At 31.8% G+C, this 12,505-nt stretch overlaps 1 protein-coding gene across 3 annotated transcripts in view; it reads right to left on the bottom strand.

The window, feature by feature from the left end:
* Window positions 1-12,505, bottom strand: part of gol (ring finger protein goliath) — a 420,378-nt gene that overhangs the window by 13,612 nt on the left and 394,261 nt on the right. For all 3 annotated transcript variants that reach the window (XM_081738798.1, XM_081738799.1, XM_081738800.1), the window contains exons 6-7: window positions 11,476-11,572; window positions 4,791-4,934 (exon numbers count right to left, since the gene is read on the bottom strand). In XM_081738798.1, coding sequence (XP_081594924.1) covers window positions 4,791-4,934; window positions 11,476-11,572 — 241 coding nt within the window. The remainder of the gene's footprint in view (window positions 1-4,790; window positions 4,935-11,475; window positions 11,573-12,505) is intronic.

Genomic DNA, 12,505 nt, shown 5'->3' with positions numbered 1-12,505 from the left:
ACTGATCTGGTAGGTTTCTTGGCACTTATCTTACACACATCAAGAAACTAAACATAATATTTATAGTATCGATGAATAAACTCACATTACATATAACGCCTCAATCAAAATCAATGCAATTTTTGTCCCTATAAAGAATTTGCAGTAAACCCTAGGAAGTTTAGGGAAAACAAAGATGGGTAGCACCTATGACCAAGGAGGTGTCAAATCGGCCCGCACAACATGAATTAGGGGGGCGCGGTGGCTTAATGGTAGAGTTTTCACCTCTGGTGCTTGGGGTCCCTGGTTCGATCCCAGCTCACTCCAAGTCAACTTTGTGGTGGACAAACACCGTATGCGTGGGTTTTCTCGGGGTTTTTCCGTTTCCTCCTACTTTATTCATTCCATCCATTCTCATCATCACCGTCTCCTTTAGCCTACCTGGCATAACCGTGGGACGCAGTGGCGTATTTAGGGGGGGCTTCCGGGCTTAACCCCCCCCCCGAAATCTTACTTACTATAGTAAAGTATATGAAATTTCTTGCAGAATTTTCACATTTTCAGGCAAAGACCCTTCCCCCCCGAAAGTTAGCAAAGTCCATCCCGAAACAAAATCGTAAATATGCCACTGGTGGGACGTAAAACTCAAAGATTTCATTTACAACATGAACTACTATTATTATTATTATTATTATTATTATTATTATTATTATTATTATTATTATTATTATTACAAAAAATGCAGTATATTCCAGTTGAAAAAAAAAGCGAAAATGAACATTTCATCAAAAGGAATTATAACAAACAAACAGAATTCTGAATACATATTAATCCATATAAACTAAATAAGAAAAGAACTCGAGAGCAAAACTGAACCCCGCGAGCAATCGATTAATTTGATTTGTGGTTAATGAAAGAAGCAGCAGCAAGACCTTCAGTATTGGTTATTTAAGCTGACAAGTTTCGACTAAAAACTGAAATTAAATGAATGCTTTACCGAAAATGGTTTAGTAAAAATAGCATATGATTATTAACAAAACTTATTTTCTTAAAAAAAAAAAAAAATAATAATAATAATAATCATACTTGTCGACACACAGCGCTAAATATTGATTTATTTGCCAATACGAAATAAATTTTAAAAATAACTGTACAAGTTGTTAGTTTTTAGTACTTTATAAGTAATACGACTTGAAACTGAATGTGTCACATTATAAGCGGTTAAAAGTGCTTTAGTTTGGAAACTCTACTTGAATGTACATTAAGGGTCTTTAAGCTTCACAATGAAGTAATGGATATTGTTCTGAGAATTAATTCAACAAAAGGTTGAACGTGTATTTGCAATATACTGTACATGCACGAAATATTTATGTATTATTTTATCATCTCAACTTAAACAAATATGTATAATTTTATTGTTAGAATGTTTCATCATATGATGGAGGGAAAAATTATAATGCAATGCACCAAGGAATCACAAAAATTCCTCGAACAGACAAGCAGAATGGCAGAAGTGAGACTTAAAACCAGTATTTCCCGATTGCGAAGCTAGAGCATTTCCTTATATTCAACCAAATAATAGGAAAGAATGATACATTGAAAGTAATATCTATATCCCGAGTAAATACATAATCACCATAAAATCTAACAGCAAGTAACCTGATATCGAAGTGGAAATCTTGCACTCCAGATACGGACACATGAGCATTTGGTGCACTGAGTCCATTTTGAATCCTTTATTATTGTTCACCATATTACCATACTGTTAAATGCAAAACGCTACAAAAAGGATATTAATATCAGTAAGAAATTTGTATATAATTTATTTTGTACAAAGGAACGATGTAAATTCACGTCAGAAGAATCAGAAAAAAATTACAATATATACATAAAAAGACATTTATTTTTGTAGAAACTATACAAATTGTTAATAGTATTATACAAATGTACAATTAATGGTTACTTTCCTGATTCAGTGCACAGAAAGCACTTTTATACACACACACACACACACACACACACAAATTACATACAAAGTCCTTAGATCTTTCATACACATACCCACACATATACTAATAGTAAACATACATGTACTATTTCCATTACATTTTTAATACACAAATCGTTACTTTTCCTTATATCACTATATATACACAATAGTAAGTAGTTACGTTCACATATTTAGTGGGACTTCCTACTAGGGTTGCCGTGTCCCGAATTTTGAGGCGAGACATTCTTGAATGTTAAGAAAATTTTCAGGTCGTCCCGAATTACGCCTAAATTACCGAAAACACTTACAAAAATGGGGTAGATAGGGACGTATTATATGGCGGGATGCCAAATTATCCAAAACACTTATAAAATATGCGACAGAAATTGTAACTGACATTTGTAAATTTCAACCCATGATGTGTACCGAGATATCGATATGGTTCTATCGTTATTTCTTTAATGAGGTCATCACCAATATTTCTTTTTTCTTTCTTCACAGTAACATCCATCTGCATAGTTTCTCTTTGTATCAGCAGGGAGGCTGCAGCATATAAATATGTTTGAAAGATTTTTATATATTTATTTATTATAATAAATACAGAAATGTATAATGCATTTGTAAGATTTCTCTCTTTTAAGTTGATTACATGGCCCTGTCTCCATTATAAGATATGATGGTCCTCTTATACATAGTTCCGATCATAACTATTTTATGTAGCTTTATTCTTCTGTTTGTATTTACATCCATCGGTAACTACGAATTTCTCGGAAGTTGGGACCAATTACTCCCAAAGTTACGTTTGCAGTATCCATATTATTAACTCGACGTCTATTTTATCATCTGTTTAACTGATTCAATAATTTAGTTTTTTGCTCTTTTATATCATTATTATTTTTATTATTATAATTATTGAAAGACTACAATGGCACAATTAATTGTTACTGTACTTCTCCTGCAACCTCCAGTAATTTTCCAGTAACACCACAGATATTTTCCTGAATCAGATGCATCTATTTAGTAATACTTAATAAAAATCGATATTCAACAGAAGTTTTTATGATGTAACTACACAATTCAATAAAACAGTTTTATTGACGTTAAATTGCAATATGCAACAAAGATACAAAAAATTCTTCTAATGTTACGTTAAGTAACGGATGGCACAGATGTGACTTTTCGTGCTTGCATGTACTTTCGTGGCAGTCGTATGAAATCTATTTTAGATCCATACTCGACCTGATATAAACGCCTTTTTAAAAAAATCCCTACCATTATTACCACTTTTCTTTTATCTTTTTCAAAAGATACATTATAAGAACGGGATATTCCTTTACTTGCTTGCCTCAGTGGCCTACTATTACAGACGCACGAATACTGACGATATCTTTTAAAACTGAATGCGATTCAAAAAAGTATGAAATCACGACAAAACACAAGGTGATCTGCTGGAGTTCACACTCGCCAAGCAAACATCAATAATCGAAACCATGTTTGACTAGCTATATTCTCTTTCTATGTTCGGGGAAATCAATGGGTAACTGTCAGGTAACAGTATACATATCTTCGTAATTATTTGCTGTATCTATTTATACAACAACGAGGTTATGAAGGATGATACCTACTACAGTTAAACCCTAACCTCTACTTTGTTGTTATTAGAGGCGTGTATTCCACGGATAAGACAGTAGTCTTTACGGATAAGATATATGTCTTAATTCCATTCCTACTTTCCCCATTATAGGGATATGATTCGAAGAAGGGTTACCGCACGAAAATAGTAGGCATTTGCATTGAGGAATACAGGATGTCCGAAACGCTCGCATGGTAAGAATATATATACGTAGTTCTTTTGTTTTAGTGATTGATACTGTACAGATCAGACTCAAAAGGAGCACCAAATGTCCCCACGCTCGCCAGCTAGAATCCGATAGCCTATTCCTACTGCGCGTATGTTAAATGTCTGGCGTACAGTGTGAAGATTCACGATATGGATCATCTGCGATCGACCCAGATGTCCTCTGCGTGCTCAATAATTTGCGATTCAGCCTACAAACATATGTGGATCGCAAAGGAGATTACACTCAAATACTGTGATTCTGCTAATGGTCCAGGACTTCAGACACCCTGTACTCACTAAAAAGCTTGGCCAAGCTGACAATTCCCGTAACAAAGTCGAGATCTTATCACAAAACTACGGTTCATATGTGCTAAATTTAGAACATACATTTGGAAGACTAATTGTTTTGCTGCTCGTATGTCCAACTTTCTTCTAGTGCACACTTATCCTAATACAAGCAATTATGCACCACACTACCATTCGCAGTAAGACCACAGCTATCGTTCGCTTTCTATGCACATATTCCACCTCATTAGCTCCACGAAGAGCTTCAATAACGACAAATTCTTAAGTTTGACGAAAAAAAAAGTATCATAGATAGTCTTCAATTTCCGTAGCATTTATTGGTAAGTGTTTAGTCTTGTGCATTTCCTACTTAAAAATCTAACTAAAATAGAAAGAAAGCACTGCTATCACATACAAAGTGCATACTACAAAACAGCTTTGTGCCTACTGCATACATACACACACACACACACAGCTGACTAAAACTACAGTGCATCATAACAATTCAACACAGGCTACACAAAATGAAAACTTCAATAAGCACAAAGACATGTGGAAAAAGTGCAACACAAGTGAAGAATATTCTACAAGCTTGTTTTGCTAACTTCAGTCTTTCTTTTACAAACACTAGGAAAAGAAGTCCACGAAGTATCTACAATAGAAAAATCACAGTGTACGATGAAAAACCAGTGTTACCATGGAATTTGACGAGACATTTTGCATCTGAGGCATAGGACTGGTGCTTCTCTGTTGAAAGCTATCTGAATCATGGCTTTCACTGGAACCAAGAGCAGCATCATCGATTTCTATATGAAGAATGCTTTCTTGGCTACCCGTGAACTGAAAATAAATAAATAAATGTAAGAATTATTAGCTGTTAGCAGAAGACAAGTAGTAGTAGTAATAATAATAATAATAATAATAATAATAATAATAATAATAATAATAATAATAATAATAATAATAATAATAATAATAATAATAATAAATGTATAACACTGACAAAAATATTACATATAACTTCTGCAATATATTCAATCAAGTAGATTAGATCAAGATTTAGATTTGTTAATCATTCTGTAGACCATATTACATGTACGTTCGTACAAAATGGTATAGAGCTCGTCAGTACTTAAAATAGATACAATACTTGGAACAAATATAATGCTCTTGTTTTTTACAACTTGTGAAAATAAATATAGACTAAACCAATTCTACTATCTGTATAACAATGATTATATTGTTATGTTTTCTTCGTTAATTATTTTGACCTTCTGTGCATAAAAATTCTGTAGTTACATTTTACTGATTATTACACTGTATTTCATATAAACATAAGTGAATAGAAGGAAACATGTAAAATAAATAAAGAAAATTGTTTAAAAAAATAATAAAAAAATTAAATAATATTATATTTAGCTCAAAAAGAAAAAAAATTATTTCAAATTACATTGTTATTTTATATATATTTATTGTATTTATGGCTTTACATGTTCTACAGCCTGTTAATATTTCTATAAATAATGTAATGATTCTAGTGATGTAACAACTAAGGAATTACAGTCAATCAATAAAAATATAATACAGTGACAAAAAAAAACAACAATAATTATATATTTTTATATATGACTTAATTACTGCATATATGTGTATGTTTGTATTTAGCATCTGATATATACATCAATAAGGATTTACCGGTAATTATTTTTTGAAGTTACATAATGAGTTGCTTAGATATATAAAATGTGCTATTTAAAAGCAGTTTGCGCACTGAGTTGACAAAGGAAACTTTTATTTAAACTACTCGCTGAGGAAAACAACACTTTTATTGTAAAAAATTAAAGCGTGTAACAGTTTCGCTAACTATCCACTTTGCCTTCATCAGACATTATCTATCATCAGATACAATATTAAGATAGTGTCTGATGAAGCCAAAGTGGATAGTTGCCGAAATTGTTACACGTTAGTATTTTTTTTTTAATAATAAACGCTTTGTTTTCCTCAGCGAGTAGTTTAAATCAAATTTAAGTCTATTTACGAGTATTTTTTACATACCCAGGTAGATTATTATAGTTTTACACCCATATAGATGTGATTTTCCTATGCAGATGTTCTATGATAAACAGTAAATAAATAATCTTTTCCACTCGTAAGATAGTTGTGAGTATCACTCTCTCTTTTAACATTATCCAAATGATCCCAGTAATTTTGGAAAGTTCAAATATGTACAAAGAAGGAACTGTTATCATATTCAATAATTCAATTAGTTTCTTACAGCCAATGCGTTTCGGTAATTTTACAATGATACTTATGACACACTTTTGTTGTTTGAATATATTCTGAAGTTGTTGCAAAGACTCCCTAGAAGGCAATTCCGTATTTAATATGAGAATAGAATATAGCATAGAACAGGGACATAAATGATTATAGTTTCAATATCGGGACTAGAGTTCGTATTATGTATACAGCCTGGGCTGATTATTTTGCCTAGTTTGTTTACGTGTTCTTGCCATGAAAATTTATCATTTAGATACACTATGATACACTAATTTCTATATATATTAGAAAACCACTGCATAAGCTGGGATGTTGTAAGATCAATGACTTCTTGCAAGGTGTCTCTCTTTAATTACAATTACTGTTGTGTCAGGAGCATAAAATAAGTATATTTTCTATATTTAAGGATAGCTCATTAAGATGCAGAAGAAAGAATATAGGTCCTAGAACTGACCCTTGTGGAACAACTTTTCTTGCTTGGAGTTTTAGATGTTTCTTCCATATGAAGACGATTTGTTTACGATTGCACAAGTATGATTTGAACTACTCCAAAGCAATACTTCTAATACCAGAAGTATTAGAAGTATTGCTTTGGAGTACTTTTTTTTCTAATTTACCAAAAAATATATCATGATCTACACGTTCAAAACCTTTTGAAAGATCACAATATATGCCTACAGGACTGATTTTTTTCTTTATCAATAGATTTATAGCTACTTTGATATGTTCATATATGGCAGTAATTGTGAATTTGCCTTTTATAAACCTGTGTTGGGATTTCGAAATTGTCTTGTTCATTAATAAAATTCAGCAATCGCTTACATACTAGTTTCTTAACAAGTTTTCAAAAATAGAAAAAAGTGAAGTGGGACGGTAATTTTCTATTTCTTTTCTACATTCTTTTTTTGGACAATAGTTTGACCACTGAGAGTTTTAATACATCAGAGAAGACTCCTTGAGAAACTGACATATTAATGATATCTTGTAATGCAAGTGCTATAATATGGATATATTTCTTCAAAAGAAACTGAAATATTATCCAGTCCTGCAGACCTTTTATTATCAAATTTACGTACTGCTTCTATTATCTTTTTGTGGCGAAGTTGGTGAAAGGAAAACTGACTTACTAACATACTTAAGCGGTTGTAAAGTACTTGTGTCACTTGGGGTAGGTATATTACAAATAGTTTTCTCTATAAAAATGACAATTCAGCCCACCCCTTATTGATGACAACGAAAGGCTTAGATAAGCGTGTAAAAATCGTAAGAGAAAGTTGAACCTACTAAGGTTATTTAAAAAAGGAGGGAAGGAATTATTGTAATCATAAATTGTTTTCAGCTATGACTGGTTTCCTTAGCATTAAAAGGCTTGAACAAATATCTTTTGACGTATTTTCAGCATTGTGATACTGCATTTTCATAAGGGATTGTCTAAATGATCAGACAGAGCTGCGATAGCCTGCCACAAGTTCGGCTAAAGACTTGTCACTGATCACTGTAATCCTATAACGGTTATAACAGCACGCGCGGATTAACCATATTGACTAAAGTGTACTGTAAGATTTAATTTTTACAAAAAATATTTCTCCATAAATATCCGACATATGGGTCTAGATTCAATATCTCATCGGCCACTCTGGCAATTCTATTACTATTGATTTTAGAACTACAAGTGTTGGAAAGATTAACGAGTTACTGCATTAATTATATCAACTGGCCTCTTGAATGTAACTTTAATTCAGAATCTTTCAAAATTTTATCACATTGATTATTATAGTGTTTAACACCTAAATTCAACTAGATTTTTCTCGTTTCTTTAGTAGGTTTTCAAGCTTTTAATCTATCAGCTGAGTGTAAACCGATTGATTTACCTTTAAGTGAATTTAACAATTCCGATACTTTCTCCGAAACTCTTTTGGAACAAGACAACGATCCCTTGTACAAATGAAGAAATTTCGAGATCTTTTGTCTACTGTAGAATTTAAATGAGTTTGTTTCAAGAATACCAGATCTTTTTCTTTCTTCCTCTTCAAAACTATTACGGATAAATTTCTAACAAATCGTAAAAACATAGGCATACAAATAAATCATACAAATGACGGAATCGGCTTATCCAATATCTTTTCCTATTTGTTTTAATTTTACAATATATACAAGGATTCTAGCCTGTAAGTGTTGCAAAATCTCAAATACCCTAGACAGCATTGTGCTACTCTAGTCAAAAAATTGCTTCAATTTCTACCCTTCTGTGTTTTTCAAACTATTCCTATTTATATGTCAAGCAAGCTGGACACTAACAGTGTTATTTTCAGTTTCATTTTACATAAAAATTACTTTAACTAACCAGGTTCGTACTAATGACGCAACATAAGACTGCAAGGACACATAACCATATCACAAGGCACATAGCTGAGAGGGGAGACCAGTGTTGCCAACAACCTCTGAAGAAAATAGGCCAGATGGCCTTCAGAAATAAGCTTTTTCACGCAAAAAGTAGCTAGATTATGAACTGCTAACTATAACCCATGTTGTAGATATTAAACCCCTTTTTTGTGTATAGAATTATAAGTGAGTTATACTACAATTAGAAATGTTGAATTTTATTCACTGAAAACTAACAAGCAACATACATGACTTTAAATTACAATAAAATACATCAATAACTCATCTGATTTGCGAAAGTAAACAGCTTTATTATCAGTTGAATTGAAGTAAGTCATCATCGATGACGTCACAGGTAGCCGAGGCGCTGGAACTGGATGCACCACCGTTGGATTGTAGATTGCTTGTGCTTGTGCTTGTGTAGACTGCCATTGTCCCAATTTTCAGCAGTAGTTCTTTCGGCAGGTTATAATCCTTACAAACATTTCTTATCAGGGGCGGATCCAGGACCAACTTCTGGGGGGGGGGGGGGGGTTGTCATACTGTTACTTAGAGCTACTTTAAACAGCTTCAAATTCTGGAATGAGTTTTATTTATATGTATAAAATAAGTAAGTTTCCTCTTCGGAGGGGAAGGGGCGATCGCCCCCCTGGATCCGCCACTGCTTCTTATTTGTCCGTACACCCACATGAATCATCATGATTGCATTGAGAGTTTTCAGGCTAATTAGATATATTATTTGTTTCCTTTAATAAACAAAAACAATCTCTGTAGCTTAAAGAACAGTATAGTTCACTACATTTGTATTAGAAAACTTGAATTCCTGCAATGAAATGCGAAAATTAAAAAGTAGCAAACAGGGCCGTTACGGGAGCGACATTAATATTCTAACTGAGTCGATAAGTATTATTAAGTAGTTGTAAATCTCTGGGTGGGGAGAGAGAAGAAGAACGAAAAGCAAGTGTTTGTTGCGTAATAAAGCACACTCTGTGTGAAGAAATCAATTAATAGGATATATACAGTGACAAATAGGATAATTTTTAAAAATTACACTTTGTTTTCAAAGAAAAAAAAAGTATTTTTAGAGTTAATTTAACGGCTAATAAAATTATCAAAATGACAAAACAGTTTCACAAAATAAGCTACATTTAAGGCTATAGGCATTTCGTAGATTTGTATGGCTAAATGCCTCTCCAAATAGGCTAGATCTAGCCAAGAATAGGCTAAATTGGCATCACGTGGGAGACCTACTCTACCGCAATCCTCAAAATACACGACGAACAAGCACAAGGCTGACTTACACTTTCGCCTGGCAATAAAACTTCAAAAAATTCTTCCTTTTTAAAATCTATGGTACCTAAGATCACACACTAGCCAAATTTATTTTCAATATTTCTACTTGCGTCAACAACTACATTAGTTGCATTTCTATAGACGTCAGTGGTATCAACAACAACATTTGTCAAGAAACCTGTATCAGAACATGCTCTTTCGCATAATTATTATTTTGCTTGTTACTGAGTGATTACCTATTAATATTTTCGACAAAATTACATGAGTGTTCAATTTTTCTACTTTACTCTTGCTGGCACGTATTTATATCAGCTACAGAAACATACTTGCTACTTTCACATTGATTTAATTTTGCAACGATATTTTTTAACTATCTGCCACTAATAACTAACAATATAAAAAATTCGTTCCAATCATTACAGAATTGTTTTCTAGATATGACCAATTGTTTTCGTCATTACATAATACTTCTTAACATTGTCCGAATTTTCAAAAATATTTATTTCTCTCTGGATCTCGGAGCACATATATCTCTCTGGACCTCAGAGTAAGCATGCGCTTTTGTATTCGTTTAATAATAATAATAATAATAATAATAATAATAATAATAATAATAATAATAATAATAATAATAATAATGTGAGTTTTTAATTATTAACTTTGACTAAGCAAGACTAGATTTCTCTTTAATTTGGAATGAGTGTTTACTATTTTCCCCTCACAAGTATTATTGGCTAAAATTCGTCCGTGTTATTATTCAAGGTGAGTGTACCCTACTAACGCGTATGAGAAACACTTAATTTCGTAAACAGCCCATACTAAATGCTATTTTTCTGAATACACCCCTGTATATAGACATCAATCTTAACTGATTATCGATTTCGACAACTGGTAGGAAAAAAAGGATAAATTTACACTTAATTAGTGTATGAAATAAGAACTTTACATATGATGCTCAGTACATCATTGAAGAAGTGCTCTTGTTTCAATCATGTAACGTTACTTCTTTAATAAGTTTACGTTTCATCTTTGACTCCATATTTTTGTAAAGCTTTGTTCATGAAAATTTGATCTCCAGAGTAACAATGGTAAAATTTATTATAAACCACATCCATAATTGTCAAAATTTCCCTATATTGCATTTTCTGCACACCGAACATACGCACTTATAACTTTCACTATTTCCAAATATCCAACCCTGGCATTAACTTAACTTATAAGATAACCTCTGGAAAAAAAATCTTTAGGGGTTTGAATATCCATTTCCTTAATAACTGAATTTCTCGAGTTGTTCAACTACCTTCTCTCGGATTTCACAAAGTCGATAACTTGGCAATGAGACATTCACCATGCATCAAATACTTATTAAATGGTTTGTAGAGTAAAATAAAATAATAGCATTAATTTATTTTTTACTAAATGCACTTACCAAGAACCCATAATATTTAAGTATATCCATTTTGCACATAGGGCAAGTTCTGTGATCTAACAACCATGGATCGATACATGATTTGTGAAATTCATGCCTGAAAATTGAGAAGACTTTTTATTAACATGTTGATTATTATCTTTTTAATGATTATTTCACCCGTCATTTACTAAGTTTAGTTAATGCAATAGGTTAGTTTCTGCTTCTTTTTAAAGAATTATGACAGTGAAAGATTACTAACCAACAACTTCTTTGAAAACCCCCGAACATACCATTCTCAGAGCTAATATCATTCAAGTTTTGCTCTTATCGTTGAAATGTTGACAAGCTTTCAACTGTAAAAATACTGTTCTTTTTGCCTTATGATAAAAAAGGTCAATAGTTATATTGTAATTCAAAATAAATAAGTAAAATCAACTTGGACTAAGAATTATATCAATTTAAATTAAGCTTACTGTGGTTTATTTTTACTTTTGTTCTGCAAGAAATATGTTTTTTCCACTTATCTGACGACTTCTTAAAAAATAAATTAGGGTTAATATAATATCTTAATTTATCACAACATTAATCTTACTTTTACTAGTTTTTTTTTTTTTTTATTTAAGTAACCACATTTTAAAATTACACAGAACGATTTTATTTTCATTTCTTGCAAAAATATTCTTTATCTTGAGGTATTAAATTAAAAAGTCATTACTTTTTCAAATAAAACAATCATAAAATAATTAATCCAATTATCTTCAATTAAAAAAATCGAGTATATCAATCAACTTATCTAATCGTTAATTCTTTCTTTAAAAAAAAAAAAAGCAAGAAAGAAAGAAGGAAAGAGTCCCTCACGGCGTACGCGCACGTAAACAATGAATAAAAAAAAAAAAAAACTTTTCCTATCAGATATAATTTTACTAATGATATTTATATATAATACAAATCGATGCTCTTTGCAATTATTGATGCAAACGCTCAACAGTTTTCTCATTAATTGAATGTTCTTAATATTCGTCCTTCTCTTCACTTCCAATAACTTAAA

Source organism: Thermobia domestica, chromosome 14, assembly GCF_964235325.1.
Source record: "Thermobia domestica chromosome 14, izTheDome1.hap1.1, whole genome shotgun sequence".
NCBI classification, from domain to species: Eukaryota; Metazoa; Arthropoda; class Insecta; order Zygentoma; family Lepismatidae; genus Thermobia; species Thermobia domestica.
Note: the sequence above shows the minus strand (reverse complement) of the source record. Positions and strands in the feature narration are given on the sequence as shown.